The sequence below is a fragment of the Mytilus edulis genome, chromosome 5 (assembly GCF_963676685.1).
Source record: "Mytilus edulis chromosome 5, xbMytEdul2.2, whole genome shotgun sequence".
Taxonomy (NCBI): domain Eukaryota; kingdom Metazoa; phylum Mollusca; class Bivalvia; order Mytilida; family Mytilidae; genus Mytilus; species Mytilus edulis.
The window spans coordinates 77,039,597-77,063,810 of record NC_092348.1 but is presented as its reverse complement, the minus strand read 5'-3'; the positions used below and the strand labels follow the sequence as shown (position 1 = coordinate 77,063,810).

Here is a 24,214-nt window from a genome sequence, read left to right as displayed (position 1 = left end):
TTCGCCCTTCGTTATACAAATGCGTTAAGTCCCTTCGATTAACATTCGATAAACAATCAAGGTCGCGAAAGCTGCAAAATGCAATGATTTGTCGAACATAACACCATTCCGAGTTCACTTTTAAGACCTCTAACCAGGTTTTGTAAGATACACCACGCGACATATAAGAAAATTAAAGCGATGAAAGATTGCTTTTCAATTAAAATGTTATATATAGGTTAAGGCTTATATTAAATTGTTCTTATGTTTTTAGTATAATGAGGGGGGCAAGGGGTTTAACTGTTATGCTGTTATGGGGCATTTTAATTCTTTGTTATCTGTTATTCTGAAAATATATTTACTGTTAGCTGTTATTGTCTTATTCTTTGTTAGCTGTTATAGGACTATTATCTATTTTGTTATCTGTTATTGTGAGAATGTATTTGCTGTTAACTGTTATTGAAAATTGGAATGTTAGTATTTTGACAGCCAATCTTCCGTAGAATTTGAAGATAATTGAAAATTGTGATTTGAATGGATTCTAGTCTCATTGGCACGCTTATCACATCTTCTTACAATGTATATATATTGGGGTCTTTCTACTGGTAATATCGGGTGGCCCTGTATTTGCAGAAGAATTTCAGTAACATACATCACATAAACATATTAAAATCAATTTGACCCAGGACCATTCCAGTATATATTATTATTATACTTTGTAATAAATTCCATTGTCTGTGAACATGTAGCATTTTGTACAAATTATAATTCACTTATTACTTGTACAATAACTTATAGTATGGATTTTGTTATAAAAAAAGCATTTGTACACCCTATAGATTTTTTTTATTCAATGACCACATAATAATCTTTATGTTGTACTATTACACCAATGTCCCTGATTAGGGGCGGATTGGACACCAACTAGCATGCTAACGTTGACGCAGTCACATTCTGTATGTGCCTACTTCCAAGTCATGAGCCTGGATTCAGTGGTTGTAGTTTGTTACTGTGTTACTAAGTTTCTCGTTCACTATTTTGTGGATAAATTAGGCAGTTAGTTTTCTCCTTTGAATTGTTTTACATTACTAAGTGGTATGGATTTTGAAATTATACAACATCTTTTTCTTTTAGCATTTATATTAAGTGCTACTCCCTCTCTTTTCATTTACATGAAAGAGAACCCTGACCACCATATTTTTAAAAGCTTTTTAACTGCTTCACATGGCGAAAATTGAAGATCTGAAACCATTGATGCAAATAAAGATGTGTCTTCATTTTAATTTTTCAACAAATACCCTTTTTAAAATCCTACAGCTTCTCCAATGCTGTACCCAAATTTTCCATATTCTATAATTTCACATAAGATGCATGATTGGTGTTTCACTCGGTGTCATCCAAATTTTCACTAGGTCCAAATTCTATTATACTATCAGAATTGTCACTTGAGGCAATTTCTATTATCAGAAGAACCATAATTAACTGGCATGCGTGTTTCAGTTACATGTCCTGTCTCCACTTATCTGGGTATTTTTGTATTTTATAAGTAAGTTTTATCATGAGGTCATTAAATAAAAAAAATATATTGTGCATCAATGTTTTTTTTATTACTTGTAAAGTATATATATTGCTTTTCAGAAGAAAAAAAATCAAATTTATAATAAAGTGTCACTGGGTGACCTATTTTCAAAAATTAAATAAAAAAACCTAAATCATTAACAATTGATCCCTCAAATTCCCTAGATTAAAAATATCCCTATATCAAAAACAGAAACTAGTAATTTCGTTCAGAAAAATTCAACAATCATACTATAACTTAACGACAAGTTACGGGAAAAAATCAACCAAGGCAGAACTGCCTCAACGGCCGAAACGTCTTGTTTACACAAATTACAATTTTCTAGGTCCATACCATAAGTTATATACTAAGATATACGAGTCATCTACTGGATTGGTCCTGAGCAGATTTATTTTCATATTTCATTTACTGTTATCTGTTATTATCCCTTTTCAATTCCTTGTTATCTGTTTTTCACCAAATCAATTCACTGTTTTGCTGTTATGGGGACCCCCCTTGCCCCCCCTCTATAATGTAGTAAAATACATCATTTGACTTTGCTTGAAACTTTGTACAAACCTTCAGTTTCGGTTTGTGTGTGTGTTATCCGTTAAATTAATGGGATGTGTGTGGTATCATTTGTAAAAATCGGCTATTCTCCTGTCAAACGACCATTTATCGTAATTATATATGATTGATTAAATCAAAATTAAAGATGATGAATTAAAAAATGCATTCTTTTTCCACTAAAAACTCCAATAACATTGACTTTTAAGAAATTTTGTTATAAAAGCATATGAGGTGTGTGTGTTATCTGGTGAAATTTTGGAACTGTGTCGAAGTGTTAGCATTAACTGCACGCTTTGTGTATTTCAAAACTAGATAGTATCCGGCATTCGGTGCACTACCTTATTTATTAAATTTTATTGATATAAACAAGTAAATACGACTACTAACCTTTCAAGCGGTCTGCTCGACTGTTACTTCCGGTGTGTGTATATCCATCACGTGATTTTGATTGTACCCCTTGATAGATGTGCCTGGTAACTGCCACTGTGGATCAAAGAACCAATTAGAAGGAATATGAAAAACCTGATATTACAAGGTAATAACATGAATAATACGCAAAACTAGAGCTACTTTCGTTTATAAATGCGATTAGTGATATACATAATTATAAACATGTTAAATTAACTTTCGGTTAGTCCAAAAAACTATGACGTCTTGAAAGGCTCTAGCCCAGATAGATTAGATATTTTTGCTTTGACAACTGACATATATAGATTTACTATCCACAAACTCCCAGTTGACATTGTTTATATACATGTATTATTTATATACATGTACGAGTGTTGATAGCTAACTAAACAAAAAAGACAACGGGCTAAACGACCGTATATAGTCTGTTCCAAATATATATTTCAACATAAAGGTGTATTTATTAAATGAATACAATCAAAGTATGGGAAATATTGAATGTTAATTTGATTTAATGTATATTTTTTCATTTTATAAAAAAGTCAATTTAATTAAAATTTCTTATTTGATTGATTTTCTATTTGTCATTGAATTAGGAAATTTCGCGTGTGAGTTTTTTTGTTTTTTGTGGGTTTTTTGTTTGTTTTATACTTTATATACGGCCACAAAAAACATTTTGCGTCGTATAATGGTATCATATGCCGTCGTCGTCTGCGTCGTCGGCAGACGCATTTAGTTTCCGGACAATAACTATAGATTTAGTGAATGGATCTCTATACATTTGTACCAGATGTTTAAAACCACTAAAGGAAGGTTGGAATTGATTTTGGGGGTTATGGTCCCAATAGTTTAGGAATTAGGGACCAAAAAGGGGCCCAAAATAAGCATTTTTGTAGTTATACCACAAGTTTCCATACCATGAAGGGATGGTCAGTTTTGACTTGGGGGAGGGGGGGGGGTTATGGCTCAAAATGTTTTGGAATAAGGGTAAAAAAAAGGCGAAATTAGGGTAAACTAGAGGCTATTAAGAGCCTATGTCGCTCACCTTGTTCTATGTGCATATCAAACAAAGGACACAGATGGATTCATGACAAAATTGTGTTTTGTTGATGGTGATGTGTTTGTGGATCTTACTTTACTGAACATTTTTGCTACTTACAATTTTCTCTATCTGTACGTGGCCCTATAGTTACAGAGAAAAATATTTTGTAAAAACTTACCAAAATTAACCAAATTGGTGAAAATTGTTAAAAATTTACTCTAAAGGGCATAACTCCTCCAGGGGTCAACTGATCATTTTGTCATGTATCTAATTTGTAGATCTTACTTTGCTGAATATTATTGCTGTTTACAGTTTATCTCTAGCTATAATAGTATTCAAGATTATAACCAAAAACGGCATAATTTCCTTAAAAATTACCAATTGCGGGGTAGCAAACCAACAACCAGTTGTCCAATTCATCTGAAAATTTCAGGACACATATATATTGACCTGATAAACAATTTAACCTTATAAGATTTGCTCTAAATGCTTTGGTTTTAGAGTTATAAGCCAAAATCTACATTTTACCCCTATGTTCTATTTTTTCGCCGTGGCGGCCATCTTGGTTGGTTGGCTGCGTCACCGCACACATTTTTTGATCTAGATACCCTAATAATTATTGTGGACAAGTTTGGTTAAATTTGTCCCAGCAGTTTCAGAGGAGAAGATTTTTGTAAAAGATTACAAAAATTAACAAAAAAATGGTAAACAATGACTATAAAGTGCAAAAACTCCTTAAGGGGTCAACTGACCATTTTGGTCTTGTTGACATATTTGTAGATCTTACTTTGCTGAAAATTGTTGCTGTTTACAGTTTATCTCTATCTATAATAACATTCAAGATAATAAAAAAATAAATTCCTTAAAATTAACAATTCAGGGGCAGCAACCCTACAACCAGTTGTCCGATTCATCTGAAAAATTCAGGGCAGATAGATCTTGACTTGATAAAACAATTTTATCATGTCAGATTTGCTTTAAAAAAGCCAAAATATACATTTTACCCCTATGTTCTATTTTTAGCCATGGCGGCAATCTTGGTTGGTTTGGCGGGTCACCGGACACAATATCGAAACTAGATATTATACCCCAATGATGATTGTGGACAAGTATGGTGTAATTTGGCCAAGTAGTTTCAGAGGAGAAGATTTTATGTAAAAGTTAACGACGACGGACGACGACGGACAACGGACGCCAAGTGATGCGAAAAGCTCACTTGGCACTGTGGGCCAGGTGATCTAAAAAAGGAGAAAAACTAGGTTTTCCGGACAAAAACATTAGATTTAGTGAATGGATCACTATATTTTTTTTACCAGAAGAATGTTCAATACCACAAAAGGAAGGTTGGAATTGATTTTGGGGGTGATGGTCCCAATAGTTTAGGAATTAGGGGCCCAAAAGGTGTCCCAAAATGTATTTTCAAACAATAACTTGTGTTTTAGAGGATGAATCTCTCTGAAATTATACCACAAGTTTCCATACCATAAAGGGATGGTTAGCTATAACTTTGGGGGTTATTGCTCAAAATGTTTTGGAATTAGGGGCTTATTGCAAAAAAAGGGGGTGGTAGTAGTTTTCATTTTTTTTACCAAGTTTCTCAAATTGCAAATTTTGAAAAGTTTGAAGAATAAATCTTCGATTGCACAATATTGTATAAAAGATTTGTAAGATATTGACATTTGTTTTGTGTCGGAAACTCATATCATGTCAAAAATTTGATCACAATCCAAATTCAGAGCTGTATCAAGCTTGGATGTTGCGTCCATTCTTGCCCCAACTGGTCAGGGTTCGACCTCTGCGGTCGTATAAAGCTGCACCCTTCGGAGCAACTGATTGTACTTATTTTCCCAGGCCAGTCATGCCCGTAGCCCGGAATTTTCTAAAGGGGGGGGGGGGTATTTGGACTCACGAAATCGACTTAACAGTCACAATTCGAACAAAACGTTGACTTTAACAGTGCTTTTTTGTTTTCAACCCCCTGGCTACGGGTATGTTTTCCACATTTTGTTCTTTGTTTAGATGCAAGGCTTATGATATACGTGATATCAGAGATATATTACATGTCTCTCAGTCTGGTGATATGTTTTTTTTAAAGTGATATATAGCACTATAAATCATAACATACATTCATTGATATAATCAGGGACTTTCTATACTAACGTTATAATTCAAACTGCAGTAGATCACCTTTAACATCAAGTATTATAATGGTCTTTAATTGCTGGTATCTGTCTTTTAGTATCTGTAGTCTTGTGTTGAGAATCTGTACTTGCGTCTGATTGATTAATGGACAACTCTTGCATCATTTTGGATAACAGTGCAAAGTGAATGCCTTGGTCTTCTGTAGGAGTTCGGTTATGTTATACAGTTTGGGTGGGCATGTAACACTTTCTCTTTATTATTTTTGTGCCATCCTTCTAGGCAATTCAAAAGGTTAAACAGATAAGAAAGCTGTACAGAAAACTGTTAAAGATTGAAAAAAAGAAAAATCAAAAGAAACCTGTTAATGGGGGACGAATGCGTGTTTATGTAAGTAGCATGTAAACATTTTATATTATACATTTATTGTAAATAAGAAATGGGTACATAAACATATTTAAAAATTCACTAGGAGATGTATGGTTGACATGCATACATATTCAAAACATGTCAAAACTGACACGTAAAAGCTATAGTTGCATTCCGTAGTATACGCGTGCCGTATTAACAGTCAGTAATCAAAGTACTGAAGTACTGAACATCGGATGACCGCAAGTTCTTGTGGATGGTCCGACAATCGCTTGTCTCAGAAAAAAAAATCACAACTCTATACCTGAAAGTGGCGTTAATGTACAGATATAATACTTTTTCTGGGACAAGTGCGTGCGTGGATTATAAATTAATGACAGGAAATTCATCCTCACCGTAATGACTATTATATTGTAGGGATACAAATTAGTATACTCTGGTTTATTATAGGATTGAACGCCTTTTTAAAGGAATGTTTTGGTGTATAAACTCGATCAATTCACTCACAAACAAATAATAGTCCAGAGAACTTTTATGATATGTTTATAGATCGGTTAAAAACCCAAAACGAATATAACGTAATGGAAATATAGGCGATAGCAATACACCGGAATGCCCTTGCGGTCATCCGATGTAAAAAGTTCTTAGATATATTTGACAACTCGTAACAAATAGTGTAATTTTGCCGTGAATACATCGTAATAATTTGGAAGTATCCGAAATAATCAGGAAATAGCTCTTACTACTCATAACAACGGTTAAACAGGTGGTTAAAGTGATAAATCAGGAAATAGCTCTTACTACTCGTAACAACGGTCAAACAGGTGGTTAAAGTGAAAAACCGTAAATTTGTGCTATCCGTGATGACTCTTAAAAAAAATCTTTGTATTTTAATATGAAAAGAGGGTTCACTTACATTCTTTTGGAATATTATGTTTCAGGGTAATTGCTGTCTTATTTCTATCAGGAGGAGTATTGATTTCAAGTTGGATTAAAGACTTTAAAAATACGACACATGTAATAAAAGAAGACCAAACTGAAAACAGTGAAGATATGGTAATCATGAGACAAGAACTCCAACAATGTAAAGCCAGCATGACACAGATGGCGCAAGATTTCATTAGCTTACAGGACAATTTCACACAAATACAAGAAAAGGTCGGAAACTTATCGAAGGTTTTGAATGTTTCTGTTGAAAATGCTAGAGATGATTTCCTCCATTTGAAAAGAGACATGAAGATCTTGAATGGAATGCAAGACATCCAAGAGCACAGATATATAACATATTCTGGTAAAAACAAGTTTTCCAATGAAATATTTTAGGTACTTTCTCCAAACTGAAATTTAGATATTCTAAGAAATTTAAACAACATCTCATGAAATTTATGCGTCATGGGCTGACTGCGTGTGAAGCGCTTTTCAGGATGTACCTTCATTAGGAATGATCTAAGCTCAATTATAGTGTTATTAATCTGTGTTCACCCTAGTCGATTACAATCTAGGCAACCAAAAACGACATGATCGTTTCCTATAAACTTGTAAAACAGGAAGCAGGTAGACAGTGTTTCTTGCCCTCAATGGTCTGTTGGTCAAGTAATTGATTTAGAAAACTGGTTCAGTCAGTGTTTAAAGGGACACTAACTGTCAAATTGATGTTCACCGAATTGACTCAAATTCTCATATTTGATTTATAACCATGTGTAAAACATTTATCCAGATTATAAAAAAATGTCTAAAGTAAATAATTTATAGGACCTATGCTTGACACTGTTTGCTTCGTGTCGTGTGTATTTTAGTCTGGACGCCATCTAATTAACTATCGAGTTGACCTCCGAGGACCTCTGATGTAAACAAAAATAAATGTAGGAATAGAAGCTGACTTCTAAGTTTTGTTTAATTTCATATTATAGATTAAAAATATATGCTAATCACCTGTATAAGAATGATTTCTTGTGGTTCGACTCAGTCAATCAAATGATTTACTTTTGTTTACATTCTTTTCATTTAAATAACCGAACACGCACAATGCATGCGTTATCCATCTCTAGTTAAGGGTAATTTTGAAGTTCACATGGATACGGATTCATTGAGGTCGATTTATTCACTTGCAAGTGAATAATTCATCATCAATGTTTCTAAGCTTAATTTGACAAAATTGAACGATACTGGCTGCTGAAAGCGAATTATTATTTCACTATTCCACTGTCAATAATGAATGAAATAAAAAGCATACTTTAGATTTTTATATATCTCCTATCTATTGCCCCTTTATTTCGGTGTTCATTTTTATAAATTTCCTGTTTACAAAACTTTTTCTTATTCCAGGCATAGATTACCTAAGCCGTATTTGGCATAACTTTTTGGAATTTTGGATCCTCAATGCTCTCCAACTTTGTACTTGTTTGGCCTTATGAATATTTCGATTTTAGCGTCACTGATGAGTCTTATGTAGACGAAACGCGCGTTTGGCGTACTAAATTATAATCCTGGTACTTTTGATAACTATTTAAACAGTAGTTTACATTATAAGTTGTACATAATCTACACTGGTAATACTGGTCATTTGTTGCAGTTAAAATTAATGTGAGAGGCAAATTATGGGTGTTGCTTTGAGGGAATTAAATTAACTCTGTAAGAAGTAAGACCATTCACGAAATAGAGTAAGAGTTGCCCGTTATGCGAAGCGATCTAAAAATTAAAAATGTCCAATGTTTTGTATATTGCCAATCAGTTTCATTTTTTTCAACAAACTATTGGCATTCCCATTAGATATAAAGAACCAATTGTGCCCTCTTCTTGCCGGCTTGTTCATTCATTCTCACGAGGCTGACTTCATAGAGGAACTTCTTAGTAAGAAAGAAAAGAATTTAGCAATATCCTTTAACTTTACTTTCTGTTATATAGATGATGTTCTCTCACAAAATAATTCAAAATTTGATGATTATTTTGAACGCATCTATCTCATCGAATAAGAAATAAAGGATACAATAAATACAGTTAAGTCTACCTCATATTTTGACTTACATCTAGAAATTGAAAATAAGGGTTGGTTGAAAACAAAACTTTACGACAACAGAGATGAGTTCAGCCTCCCGATTGTGAACTTTCCATTATGTAGCATCTTTCTGTTTTCTTTTTCCATAGAACACGTACAATATTGCACTCAATTTTGCTTATCTTTCTGTTTTTTTTACATAACAGCATTTTAAAGCCAACTGTAGATATACATATTGTAAATGATCTTTTGTATTATAGAAACAGTCTTTCTTCTACTGGCGGGGTTGATCCTATGGACATTGATACTTTTTCTGATTGCATATAAGTTTTTTCCATGGAGAAATGGTTTTTATGGTAGTCAGGGAAGCAAACATGATGATCCTAATGATACAAACGAAAGTCTGTGTGCACAGGTTCCAGTTCAACATGTAAGTGAATCGAAGAAAAAATTGTAGTTAAAATGATTATGTCAAATCCGACATTTAAGTTTACTTTGTGGCAACAATAATCATGGTGATCAAATTTATGTATTAAATGTGAGTTTATGCATAAAAATTGTCATAGTGATCAGATAAATGTACGCACAATGGAAGTAAAGAGTAGATAAAGGGTAGGCATGGTGATAATTTTATCGTATATTTGTACGTTTTTACTTTGACAATATCCAGGTCAAATTATAAATAATTTTTTCAACCAATTTTTCACAATTTTGTATTGTTTTTTTGTTAAGCAATTCTCTATTATTTGTTAAAAGGTTGATTTTGATTTGATTTTATTATTAAAAAACAATCTTTATTCCAGCTGATTAAACAAAAAAGATGGACTATACTAGATCAAATTGACATCACAAGTGAGTTGGAAGAATCTATTTGTATTCTTAGTTTCCATGAAGAAACTCAGGATTTACATCATAGAATAATTACATCAGTATTTCAGGAGGAAGAAGTTGAAATAAAGCCATTCCTACTGGAAAAAACTGATCCAGATGTATTAGATATACCAAGATGTCAATTCATCTTTGTATTTGTTGATTTTAATGAGACAAATGTTATTCTTGAGAACCCAGGTGATAAAAGATTAGTTACTGTCCAGGCTTGTATGAAATTTGGAGGTAAGAGAAAATTATTATCAACAATTAAAAAAAGCAGAAACGTGCTAGGAGAAAATTTTAAAATGGACAACTTTATCAAATGGCAACATCAAAAGCTTAAACAAATCAAACAAATGGAAAAACAACTGTCATATTCCCTTCCTTCAGTTAAAATGTGCGATTAGCCACAGAAATAAAAACGATTTTGAGAGCAAAACAAACTAATTTTAACGTTTTGAGGAATGTGTTCTTGTAAGATTTGAATTATTGCGAAATTTTCTAGTAACAATAGATAGTGAATCTTGATTTTTGTTAAGATTGATATAAATAAAGTGTTGCTTAACAATAAATCCTCTGTTTTGCTTTTCAGCTAAGAGCAAGCTCATCACATCTTGTGACTTAATATTCTTTTTCTTTCACAGCTGATGTGTTTGTTATATATACAAGAGACAGAGATTCTAGTCATTTAGGAGACGACACGCTGTACAATAAGGACTTGTCAGCTTTTACAGGACATTTTCTATTAAAAGAACTCACGGTTAAAAGCAGGGGACTAAGTGTTAATGATACATTTACACAATACCAGAAAAGTCACATAAGGAAAATTGTACTAGAGAAATGACAATATATTCTCTCTATAATTAAAACATCTTGAAAGCCACTACTAAAAGAACAAATATAACTTGGGGCTTTTTGTATAAATGACAAATCTAGAAGGTCTGGGGATATTTACACATAACGATATTGGTGCTTTAGTTTTGTTATAGATATACAAATTATCAACATATACAAATTAAGGATTCTGCCAAATAAATACCACATATGGTTAATATTTCCGAAATAGTAAATGGCTATACTCATATAACAATCGGAAGACTATACGGTAGAATTGTGTGTCTGTACACATAAACATTATACCGGGGTTATTGATTGTAATTATTACTTTAACTGGGATGTGCCTTTTTTTAAAAGATCAATGATCATGCTTCTTTGTTTTATTATCAAAGTTGCATATACTCAAGAGCCTGACTGATAGCTTGTACAGTAATGGAGTTTGCTACTTAATAAAAAAAAAATCATGATTTTGCATGATACTTTCAAAAGAACGAAACATTATACTAAAGAGGTGTTTATAGTGCTAAAGAAATAGTTATTGCTTTATATATATATTCTTATCAATTATTCTGAAACAATTTTATAATTATTGTCTTTATTATGTCATTTGGTCTAGCTATTTTTGCAGAGTTTACATAAAACACTTTTTTTAAGAACAATTTGCCAAAAACCATTATGAGATATCATTAATATATAGTATTTTACCAACATTGTTTTACTTTAATCATATTCCAAATCATTGTCGTCAACATGGTGGATATAACCTTTGCATATGTTACATTTTAGTGTTATGTCAGCTTTAACTGACCTTTTCTTGCCACAAATTTCTCATTTTTGTTTCATTAGCTTTGGCAATCTTGAGCTTATGATTACACAATTTCTTGCCTCAAGTCCCTCTTTATTGTTTCAGTAGCTGACAAACTATGAAAGTTATTTGACTTGCTTCAAGTCAAATTTTCTTGTTTCATTAGCCAATGAAATTTAAGTTTATGTTTGATAATTTCTTTGTTATCCCTCATTTTTGTTCCATAAGGTGATGAGATTTAAAGCTTATGTTTGACCATTTCTTGCCTCAAGTCCATCTTTTGTTGTTTCATTAGCTGATGAAATTTTGAGCTTAAGATCAGCACATTTCTTGCCTAAAGTCCATCTTTTGTTGTTTCATTAGCTGATGAAATTTTGAGCTTAAGATCAGCACATTTCTTGCCTCAAGTCCATCTTTTGTTGTTTCATTAGCTGATGAAATTTTGAGCTTATGATCAGAACATTTCTTGCTTCAAGTCCATCTTTTGTTGTTTCATTAGCTGATGAAATTTTGAGCTTAAGATCAGAACATTTCTTGCCTAAAGTCCATCTTTTGTTGTTTCATTAGCTGATGAAATTTTGAGCTTCTGATCAGAACATTTCTTGCCTCAAGTCCATCTTTTGTTGTTTCATTAGCTGATGAAATTTTGAGCTTATGATCAGAACATTTCTTGCCTCAAGTCCATCTTTTGTTGTTGCATTAGCTGTTGAAATGTTTAGCTTATGTTTGACCATTTCTTGCCTCACGTCCATCTTTTGTTGTTTCATTACCTGATGAAATTATAAGCTTATGATCAGAACATTTCTTGCCTCAAGTCCATCTTTTGTTGTTTCATTAGCTGTTGAAATGTTTAGCTTATGTTTGACCATTTCTTGCCTCACGTCCATCTTTTGTTGTTTCATTACCTGATGAAATTTTAAGCTTATGATCAGAACATTTCTTTCCTCAAGTACATCTTTTGTTGTTTCATTAGCTGTTGAAATGTTTAGCTTATGTTTGACCATTTCTTGCCTCACGTCCATCTTTTGTTGTTTCATTAGCTGATGAAATTTTGAGCTTAAGATCAGAACATTTCTTGCCTAAAGTCCATCTTTTGTTGTTTCATTACCTGATGAAATTTTAAGCTTATGATCAGAACATTTCTTTCCTCAAGTCCATCTTTTGTTGTTTCATTAGCTGATGAAAATTTGAGCTTATAATTAAATTAGTTGTACAGAAACCACTTATTATACGATGTTATTATGCAGTTGCATTTATTATGTGTCCGTGCATTTCATACTCATGAAAAAAGTCCATCATCAATATTTGTGCATGGTATGGACAAAATAGTACCGTTGATCAAACGTATTTATATCGGAGAAAGTCGTACAACTTTATAAATAAATTATTAAGCTGCTCCATTACTGTTATTTTGTTAGGCCTATTGACCTTGTTTGCATAGTAAAGAAGTTAAATGTACAGTTTATAACAGCTTACCAGACACCAAAATTATTTTTTGTATGCTTCAAAGACCGAAAATGTTCACCAAAATACATGCCACTGAACTAAAACTTGCTTTTACCATAGTGCCTGAGTTATGTGCTAATTAATAATGTGGTTAAATAATTGCCCTTTTTTCAATGGCATTTACGCGTAAAATTGCCTTTTCTGACTAGCACCCTGCCCTCGTCAAATCCTGGCTAGAACACTGCTACAGAAACTAACTGCCATATTCCTGACTTAGTACAGGACATTTTAAGAAAAAACAAAAGGTTGATTGAACCTGGTTTAATGGCATGCAAAACCTCCAGCTTTATGACAATGTAAAAAATATCACCAAAACACTACCCGAGAGAAAAACAACAGAAGTACACGCAAGAACATTCACAACAGAGAAAAAACGCACAAACAAATAATGCAACAGACGGCACAAAATGCACATCGCAGAACAACAAACACAGGACAAAAAAAGCGACGCTCCAACATAACCAACATGTAATCTCGAACCCAATACAATCACCTCACAACATCCGTCAAAAAAAATTTCTTATGACAATGATGGCACGGAAATGCAACCCTATAATTAATTGGACCACAAATGATAAGACGGACGATTCTTTTATCAAATGGCAAAATCAAAAGCTAACACACATTTAATGAATGGGAAACTAAAGAGGGGCAAAGATACCAGAGGTACGTACAGTCTCAGTAATCGGAAATAAACCGACAACGCCATGGCTAAAATTATAAAGACAAACAGACAAGCAATAGTACACATGACACAACATAGAAAACTAAAGAATAAGCAACACGAACCCCACCAAAAACTGGGGGTGATCTCAGATGCTCCGAAAGGGTAAACAGATCATGCTCCACATGTGACACCCGTCGTGTTGCTCATGTTATAACAAATCCGATCAATAGTCTAATTCGGTATGTCACATTCATGAATGGGAAGGGGATTGTATTTACGACGTAAGGAAAATATCCAATATCGTCTGTGAAACGGTTATTCCATCTTGATGGCGTCCGTAAAATGTAAGAAGGGATGATTTCAACTTCACCATTTGGAATCTTGTTTTAATAGCTCCCTTGTGAGCAGGAACCCTCTATCAAGAAAATCATGATAGGAAATACAAGCACGGGAATATCGTATCAATATGGAGATATATACCCCGTATGCAGGTGCTGCTGGAATGTTGCTGCTTATTGGAAAGCTGAAATCATCTCTTTTGCCGTCAAGGTTTTTTTTTCAACAGACCCTCATTGTCACTTTCTAGATGTAAGTCAAGGTATGAGTCCGTTACATTCAGTTACTTTCCTAACATGCACTGGTATAGGCATTTCCTTATATTGAAAAGATGGATAAAACCTGGTTTGATAGATGGTTAAACATCTCACTTGTATAAAAGTCGTATATAGTTTTCTTATACTGACAACAGTATGTGAGCAAACCAAACAGACATAATGACATTTATTGAGATATGTAAAGGCAACATCATTTATTTTAACTTTGCTAGTTGTATTTCAACAATAAAAATTTGCCACCTTTCCTTCAAGTAAAAAGTGTGATTAGCCATATAAATAAAAGCGACTTTGAGCCGAACTCACACTGGAGGCTCTAAAGTTTAGAGAAATGCGTTTCTTAAAGAATGAATTATTATAAATGTTCTATCTAATTCAGTTAAGATGACATGTCCAGGGATCCACAATGGAATAGTCAGAAAAGTTAAAGCTTACCTATTGAAAAGGATATTTTGAAAAAAATCAAATCACTTTCTAAATTGCAACCGAGAAACTTGCAGTCCATATAAATTGGTGTCTGCATCCCGTTGGCTTATTGTTGGTGTCTTTTTTTGACACGCCAAATATTTTGCCAACCGCTAACGAAGTTGCTGCCGGATCTTTAAAAAATTATACGATGGGCCTATGTTTTCAGGTAGCAATAAACAGTTAGGAAAAAATACTAAAATTTGCCCTTATGAATTTTACCATCCCCCTTTCATTGCTTTCTTGCAATATCAAGCTTACTGTTTGTGTCATATATGGGCATATGTATGTAATCAGAATCTTCCATAGATTTTATATCCAGCATATAAAATGGTAAAATATAATTTCCTTTTGGTGTATCCATGGCAACAATCTGCATTTATTTGTTATAAAATATTGCGAAAAGGGGGGGGGGGGGAAAGATGTCACATATTTCCCCAAAATTTGGCTAAAAGTAGAATTTCAATCATTTGAAGTAATACCTTTTCTGAAACTGTGTACATATATCATTCAGCAAATCCAATGAAAATCATATGTCTTTCATCTCATTTTTTTGTAAAATTGCGTCAAAAACTTCGCGTAGAAAAAAAGACTGTTTGTAAACAGTACATTAATTTCTGGACCGATGGCTGGTCTAGCTATGAAAATACGGATGGTCAAACAGAAAACAGCCCATAAAACATGTAAAAAATAATCTTGATGAACTTATAAACCATCTTTGAAGACTAAATTAGCACTCATCTGTCTAAAAATGATTTTTATTACACAATAACTTTCCCATTTTAAAAATCCACAGGGGCCAAAATGCGAAACTAAACTCCTAACTGTGTATTGCTACCTTAATAGTTAATATTTTTTTCAAATTCTCCCTTTTAACTTATTTTCTGAGTTCTGCCAGCTAATACGAGTAAAATGGCCTTTTATTTTTGAAAATTGGTTGAGTAATGAATATTTTATGAAGGTTAGCAGTTGACACTGAAACGCGACAAAAACTGATTTTAAAGAAAGGTGCCAAGTCAAAGTGTAAAATCTTGTCTCTACCTCAATTTTTAGCCAAATCTTAAAAACTGTACCTCTTTTGTCAGTTTTTTAATGTTGAATATCTTAATAAGATCTCTGATGATGCAACATTGTATAACATTTAGCAATTTCAAGCATAAAAATGTTAATCTTTATGCTTATTGCATACCAAAGACTTGATTAAAAAACTTGGTGATAGGGAATCAATTTCTTACATCTGATTTAACTATACATTTAATATATGCCAAAATGTAACATGAAATCTTGATAAAAACAATAATTTGATATATTCGCAAGAAAAAAAACAACGCGTTCAATACTTAGGCTACTACATGCAGCCCAATCCATCAGAAGCAAGAGTTAAGCCGATAGAGTACAAATATGAGCCTTGTGTCAAAATGTCTAATTTTGGTTGCTAAGGACTGTAAACAATAAAATTGACATATATTGTCATTCTTAAACACTTAATTTACTCAGAAGTTGATTTAGAATCTAAATATCAATAGATTTGTGGCATGAAAAGTCTTAAATAATACAATTCTGAGCTTGGTAAGTATGCCATAAGGTAGCAATAAACAGTTAGGAAAAAATACTAAAATTTGCCCTTATGAATTTTACCATCCCCCTTTCATTGCTTTCTTGCAATATCAAGCTTACTGTTTGTGTCATATATGGGCATATGTATGTAATCAGAATCTTCCATAGATTTTATATCCAGCATATAAAATGGTAAAATATAATTTCCTTTTGGTGTATCCATGGCAACAATCTGCATTTATTTGTTATAAAATATTGCGAAAAGGGGGGGGGGAAAGATGTCACATATTTCCCCAAAATTTGGCTAAAAGTAGAATTTCAATCATTTGAAGTAATACCTTTTCTGAAACTGTGTACATATATCATTCAGCAAATCCAATGAAAATCATATGTCTTTCATCTCATTTTTTTGTAAAATTGCGTCAAAAACTTCGCGTAGAAAAAAAGACTGTTTGTAAACAGTACATTAATTTCTGGACCGATGGCTGGTCTAGCTATGAAAATACGGATGGTCAAACAGAAAACAGCCCATAAAACATGTAAAAAATAATCTTGATGAACTTATAAACCATCTTTGAAGACTAAATTAGCACTCATCTGTCTAAAAATGATTTTTATTACACAATAACTTTCCCATTTTAAAAATCCACAGGGGCCAAAATGCGAAACTAAACTCCTAACTGTGTATTGCTACCTCAGATCACATCCGAATTTGAACTTGTTTTTTCACCGTGCGTCAATATGGTGTCAAATTGGGAATGTGGAGAAGGATTAAAGACAATTTCTTGTTTTGAAGATATAATTTCTGTTTACTAAGGTGTAGTATAATCAAGTAACCTCCACAGTTTCACGGTTCAATCAGTTTAATTGGCCTGAGAACAGAGTTATTTTGTAGTGCATTTCTTTTAGACAATAAATTCAAATAGATCTCAAAATGATTTTGATAGTGTAGAGGACTACTAGTGGGACAAATAATATCAAAATTAAAGAAACCTCTACCAGCTCTAACTCAAATATTAAAAATCTGTGTTAAGGGGGTTTAAAATAAGTTTGACAGCTTCAGACGTAATAAAAATTGACCTTTTTGAACTGGATCAAATCACTACTTAACATAAAGATTCAGCACCCAAAGTCTTTAAACATGTAATATTACCCCCCTTCTTAATGTTTCATGCATTAAATATCAAGTAACAAATTAGGAAAGAGTATCAAATTAAAACTCCAAGTTACACACTGTTCACACTAGTGACAATATTCGTAATACAACGAAAACCAAAGGACGATAACTGTGTCTTGGACCAATTAGTGTCTGGAGCTGACATGTCGGTAATCGCTAGTATTCTTTACTAATTTTTGTATTATTGTCATTTTATTTTGTTTCTTTTGTTATCTACTCTGAAATCTGACTCGGAATTCTTTTAAACAGAGTTTCTAACTATGCGTATTGCTGTGTGTTTGTTTTTTGACATTGGCAAGAGGTTTAGGGGAAAGGTTGCGATCTTAAAAAACATGTTTAAACCCGCCGCATTTTGTGCGCCTGTCCCAGGTCAGGAGCCTTTGGCCTTTCTTAGACTTGTTTGATTTTTTTATATATATATTTCGGAGTTTAGTATTTACTATTTACACCACTGAGTCGATGTCACTACTGGTGGACGTTTCCCGAGGGTATCACCAGCCCAGTAGTCAACACTTCGGTGTTGACATAAATATCAATAATGTGGTCATTTTTATAAATTTCCTGTTTACAAAACTTTGTATTTTTCGAAAAACTAAGGATTTTCTTATTCCAGGTATAGATTACCTTTGCCGTATTTGGCACAACTTTTTGGAATTTTGGATCCTCAATGCTCTTCAACTTTGTACTTGTTTGGCTTATAAATATTTCGATATGAGCGTCACTAATGAGTCTTATGTAGACGAAACGCGCGTCTGGTATACTCAATTATAATCCTAGTACCTTTGATGACTATTAGTATAATATCCCTTATCACTGACTAATACATCTTTTGGTTTAGGTGCTAGCTGAAGCACGACTCCGGGTGCGGGATTTTCTCGCTAATTTAAAGACCATTGGTTGCCGTTGGCTGTTTTCCGCTCTTTGGTCGGGTTGTTGTCTCTTTGACACATTCCCGATTTTCATTCTCAATTTTATCATATGCTTGTTGATAGTAAAATTATGGCATGGAGAATCAAGATATTTGCGAACTTAAAATAAAGACAAATTTTCACAATAGATTATGGTAAATACAGTTAGATTTTTAATGCGTGAGCATAAATTCCACAGAAAGATATAAGATTGATATTTTAAAAGCACTTATTCACATATCTCCACCTTGGTCAGTTCTTTAAGGGAAAAATCATTAAATTGGCAACATTAATAACGAAAATTAAAAGTCGAGGTGCTTCTTTTACGTTCAGGTGTGTTCAAGTTTTCTGTTATATCTCGAAAACGTATTAAGAAAATATATTTGATACAAGATCTCAAACTTTATCATGTAGTTTGTATATTTAGGCTTCATGTTTGTGTATTAATAATAGGGTGACAAAAATAATAACAGGCAACATAGACCTAAATGTGTTACCCGAGGTGCAATTTTGACCCACTTTTTGTTTCATTCATTAGAAAAAATAAGTGGTACAGATATTCTAACGACAACACATTAACTAGTTGCCAATAACAACAACAAAAATTCAAGAAAGGTCGATATGATTTGTATATTGTGATTATGTCTTTATATAGAAAGATCTGTTATTCAAGGCAAATACCTGTCCTACATATTTTTTGTATCTTTCTTATTTTTAGTGCTAGTTGTGTTGTCTTATAGTGTCTTCACGCCATGCATATGATATGCATGTCGTTAATCTATTCTGCATATCGGTTCCAAAGACCGCTCAGAGCTTCATATATTGAATGTTTATTTAATTTGTAGACTAAAAATAACACTGATTTGATTTGATTTGAGAATACCATTCATGACATACGCTGTAAATCTGATTTTCACTTGTGATTCAAAACAATAAAATATATTATTCCCATGTTTTAACATATGGATTTTTATGTATTACTGTTTGTTTGCAATATTTTATTTATTATCTAGAAGAATGTGTATATGGTAAACTTATATATAAAGGCAACAGTAGTATATCGCTGTTCGAAATTCATAAATCGAATGAGGACCAAATAAATCCGGGTTACAAACTTAAACTGAGGGAAACACATTAAATATTAGAGAACAACGACACAACAGAAACACAACACTAAAATGCAACACACACAGAAACAAATTTTTTAACAATGGCCATTTACCTGACTTGGTACAGGACATTTTAAGAAAAAATGTGGGTTGAACCTGGTTGTGTGGCTAGCTAAACCTCTTGCTTTTATGGCAATGTTTAATATAACATTAAAATGACAACATTACATTACAGGACTACAATACAAATAAATGGGAGAACATACAGGTCAGAGAAACACACAAAGAACACCACTAAGAATAACGTATTTTGATTTATATATGACAGACACTTCGATACAAATTATCAGAGTGCTTACAGAGGAATGTTTGGTAAAGGAAAAAGTAAATAGCCTGTTAATGTAGTCACATCTGATTAAAAAGAGGGCACATATTATAGTCCGAATGATCCACAGGTTGCAATTGGTTGAGATCCGTATGATTAGTTAGCACCTGTGACTATAAAGGAATAAGCAATAACCAGCAACAATGTTGACGTGAGTGAGTCTAAAAAAGATCATCAAAACAAAGGGGAATTAAAATCAGATCAAATAGTGATAAGTTATTGATAGTGAGTCTAAACATGAACACCAGTTAGAATTTTAAAGATTTCTTGGATTTGGAAACTGTAAGAAGAATAGTGACAGCAGAATTAAGTAAAGACAAAAGGTCACTCGCAAAAATTCGGACTGGATTAATGTAAGTCATATATATATAAATATGATTCTAATGCAATTTTTATGTATTTTTTTCTTTCATTGGTTAAAAATTACCGTCAAATCCACAGTTCACCAGGCGTAACTAAGGAGGGACCCGCCATCTTGAATTGATGGATAGAACAATAGAAATAGAACAACACCTACCTCGAATTCGCCGTTTGAATGTAATTTTACCAGAATTTGAATCTTGGAGGAGGTTTCGTATTAACCTCCAGTTTGTAAGTTTTCATTTGTATGACGTCACGCCTTTGCGCATAAATCATTCATGAAGTTTCGCGGATTTTTTTTGTATGTCAAATTTATACATTTTGTCAAGCATTAACGTGTCATTTCTTTTTGTAATGCATCAGAATCTGAATAACAGTACTGTAGTTGAAGAGTTGCCGCCGTCAATTTTGATTTGATGGCCTCAAATATCCGTTTTACTGTCTCCGCTACGCGTCGCCAGTAAAACTGCATTTGCGACCGTCAAATCGACACCAATAGGAGCTATGTGACTAATATGTACCAAAAAAAGATTTTTTTGGCCTTAATTAAATTCAATAGAGTTCTTTGACACATTTAAAAAATCGATCAATGGGAGATAACTCAATATCTTTACAAAAGATTCTTCATATTCTTCATTGATCATACCATGGAAGTAATATTTACATATAACTTCCATGATCATGCAGAAACGAAATATTAAATCAACAATTTGCATTTATAATTGGGTCATATTCTAAAGAATTTAATCGTTATTCTCCTTAGAATATGATCCAAAGATTTATATATATAATATATATTTTACACTCTCAAACATATATCCATTTCTTTCTCACAAAAACTTTACCATTAGATCAAACGAACTATTTAAAATCAAGCAATGTAAAGGGAGAATTTCAAAATAGCTTGGTTTTTTTCAAAAGTCCTTTTCAATAAGCAGTAATCAGAAGTGTCGCATTATTTTCAGTACAAGTAAAAACATTAGTCTATAATTTTTGAGGTGAGTATTGCCAAAAAGCAATAAAACAAACATGTACTCTTTATTGTAATTCGTGCTATAGTAGAGTTTTTCAATTTCTCTTTGGGGAGTGGGATTTAAGTGGTAGCTGCGGTCATTTGTACTTTACGTATGTGCAGTTTTTTCACCAATTCCTGTTATCCCTGTATATGCATTACAAACAGCATAGACTCTTATATTATATATTCTTCTCTTCTTTGAGGTTTTGAAAATAAATGCCTGTTTGAAAGATACTTAATGTATACGTAACTAAAACATTTACCCAGCAACACAGATAAAACCTGGTGTTATAACTAACCTAACATCTCACTTGTATGGAATTCGCATATAATTATGTTATACTGACAACAGTGTGTGAGCAAATCAAACAGACATAATGAAATTATTTAGATATCTTAAGGCAACAGCATTTCTTTAACGTTGCTAGATGCATTTTTATAATAAATATGTGCCACCTTTCCTTCAAGCAAAAAGTGTGATAATCTAAATAATTAAATGCAACTTTGAGCAACACAACACAAATATAAATATAAAGAATCTAACGATTTGAGGAATGTGTTTCTTAAAATAATTAAAATATAAATTTTCTATCTAATTTAGTTAAGATGACAGGTCTTCATAACTCCATGTATTCACCATGGGATAGTCAGAAAAGTTGAAAAATTAAAACTTACCTATTGAAAAGAATAATTTGAAAGCAGTACGGTAGAACTGATAAGATAAATTTTGAAAAAAAATCAAATCAGTTTCTTAATTTCCAACTCAATACTGGCAGTGTATAGACATTAGTGTCTGCATCCTCCTTGTTTATTGTTGGTGTCATTTTTTGACACGCGAAGCATTTAACCACCGCTATAATTATAACGAAGTTGCTGCCTGACCCTGAACCGATAGTCAACGATTGACTGATGTTTTAAGATCAGATTTGAATTTGAACATTTTTTTTTTTCGTGCGTCCATATGATAACATATTCGGGACAGTGTGTAGAAGGCTTTAAGACACTTTCTTGTTTTTGAAATGTAATTTCTGTTTACTAAGGTTTAGTATCACCACATTCCCCTAAATACCAGTTTCACGGTTTATTTTGCTACATAACATATAGTCTGTACATAAATAGGGGAAAACGCATGTGCGCCGTAAATGACAATTTTAAAAGCAAGAGTGTTTAGGGTTATTCCTATTATAGAGAGGTTTTCATAAAATATTCTTTAAAGTTTGAAGTATAATGTATACATAGTTTAGTTGCACTTGTCCAAAGATAAATGACCATGTATAATATTTTATAGACTAGCCAGTGGGGTTTATGATGTAGGTCAACACTCCATTCAGAATACTGAATGACCTTGTTACGTAGACCCCAATACACCTGTTACTTTTAAGTGTATGAAACTAGTAAGACAAAACAACGATCTTGGCATTCACGTGTATTAGCTTTACTGAGAAAATCTGAATTGAACTTTTTAATCAATCTCAACATAACAACCAAACAAAAGCTACGAATGGCTCAAGACAAATTAACAGCTATAGATCAAGAGAAATGGTTAATTGATGTTTTTGACGATAAAAATTCTGTAAATGGAAACAAGCTTAGAACATTCAGAAGGTTTAAAAACAATTGCAAAACTAGTCTATTTGTTAAAACAATCAACTTTCGTGACCATCGACGCATTTTATCAAACTTTCGATGTGGATCGCTGCCGCTTGCGGTTGAGACCGGACGTTACACCAAGCCGACCACTCCATTATGTGATAGACTTTGTCTTTTCTGCAATAACAATTTTATAGAGACAGAACAACATTTTTTAATAGACTGTAATTTTTATTCAGATATAAGAGAAGAACTTTTTAATTATATTAATGCTTTGAATAACACTTTTAATGCTTTTAACTCTGATGAAAAATTTGATTTTATTATGAACTGTGATCATGCTCAGGTTTTATTAGCCAAGACATTACATCTTATGTTTAAACGTAGGAAAATTAATTTGTAAATTTTTTATCATTATTGATTGTATAAATGAACTTAGAATGAAATTCAAAACAGTGTGGCTGTGGCCATTGATTGACACATTAAATTCATCCATTGACTGGGACAATTTAGTGAACGTTTGTATATAACAACTACTGCTCACTATGTACTTTTTAAAGACACCTAAACTATGGGGTCACCAAAGGTTCTCAACACCTTAATAAAGTAATTCGAAAAACTAATCAGAAATAACACGATGTTTTGATTTATATCAATTATATAAATCAAAACATAAAGGTTATTCCTGATTAATTTTTTGAATTATTTTATAATTAAAGGTGTTAAGAAACCTTTGGTGACCCCACAGTTTAAATGTTTATCGTAGGTACGTCGTGGACAGTGGTCGTTACAGACAAACGTTCACGTAAATTGTCCCAGTCAATGGATGAATTTAATGTGTCAATCAATGGCCACAGCCACACTGTTTTGAATTTCATTCTAAAAGAGTTTTCATAGAATTTTTAGTATCATGAAAAGTTTTATTATTTAAATATTTCTTTTACATTATAGTATATATTTTTTAGTTTGAAAAGGATGAAAGTGTCTCATACGTCTTAAAGGCAGGGATCTAATATGGTTTTAAAGATTTTTATATTGTATATGATGATGTATATTGGATCGTGACACTATAATAAACTATTTACTTACTTACTTACTTACTGTATTTGGAGACGTAGTTTAAATAAAGGTAATTCAACGATCACTTCAAAGATGCAAATGTTTAGTACCTACATTTACGTTTATTACTTTATTTGATTAATGGGATAATTTCTTCGGGTACTAGAGAAACAAGTGTGTTCAGTTGGTGTATTATCTGTGTATTCCAATTGAACAGAACTATGTGTTTTTTT

General features: G+C 32.6%; 1 protein-coding gene across 2 annotated transcripts in view; it reads left to right on the top strand.

Moving 5' to 3' along the window:
* Positions 1-11,255, top strand: part of LOC139524483 (uncharacterized) — a 56,379-nt gene extending 45,124 nt beyond the window's left edge. Inside the window, exons 4-6 of one of the 2 annotated variants that reach the window (XM_071319274.1) lie at positions 9,321-9,490; positions 9,864-10,173; positions 10,575-11,255. In XM_071319274.1, coding sequence (XP_071175375.1) covers positions 9,321-9,490; positions 9,864-10,173; positions 10,575-10,774 — 680 coding nt within the window. In that variant the 3' untranslated portion in view covers positions 10,775-11,255. The remainder of the gene's footprint in view (positions 1-9,320; positions 9,491-9,863; positions 10,174-10,574) is intronic. The other variant, XM_071319273.1, reaches the window with a different exon arrangement.
* The last annotated feature ends 12,959 nt before the right edge of the window (positions 11,256-24,214 follow it).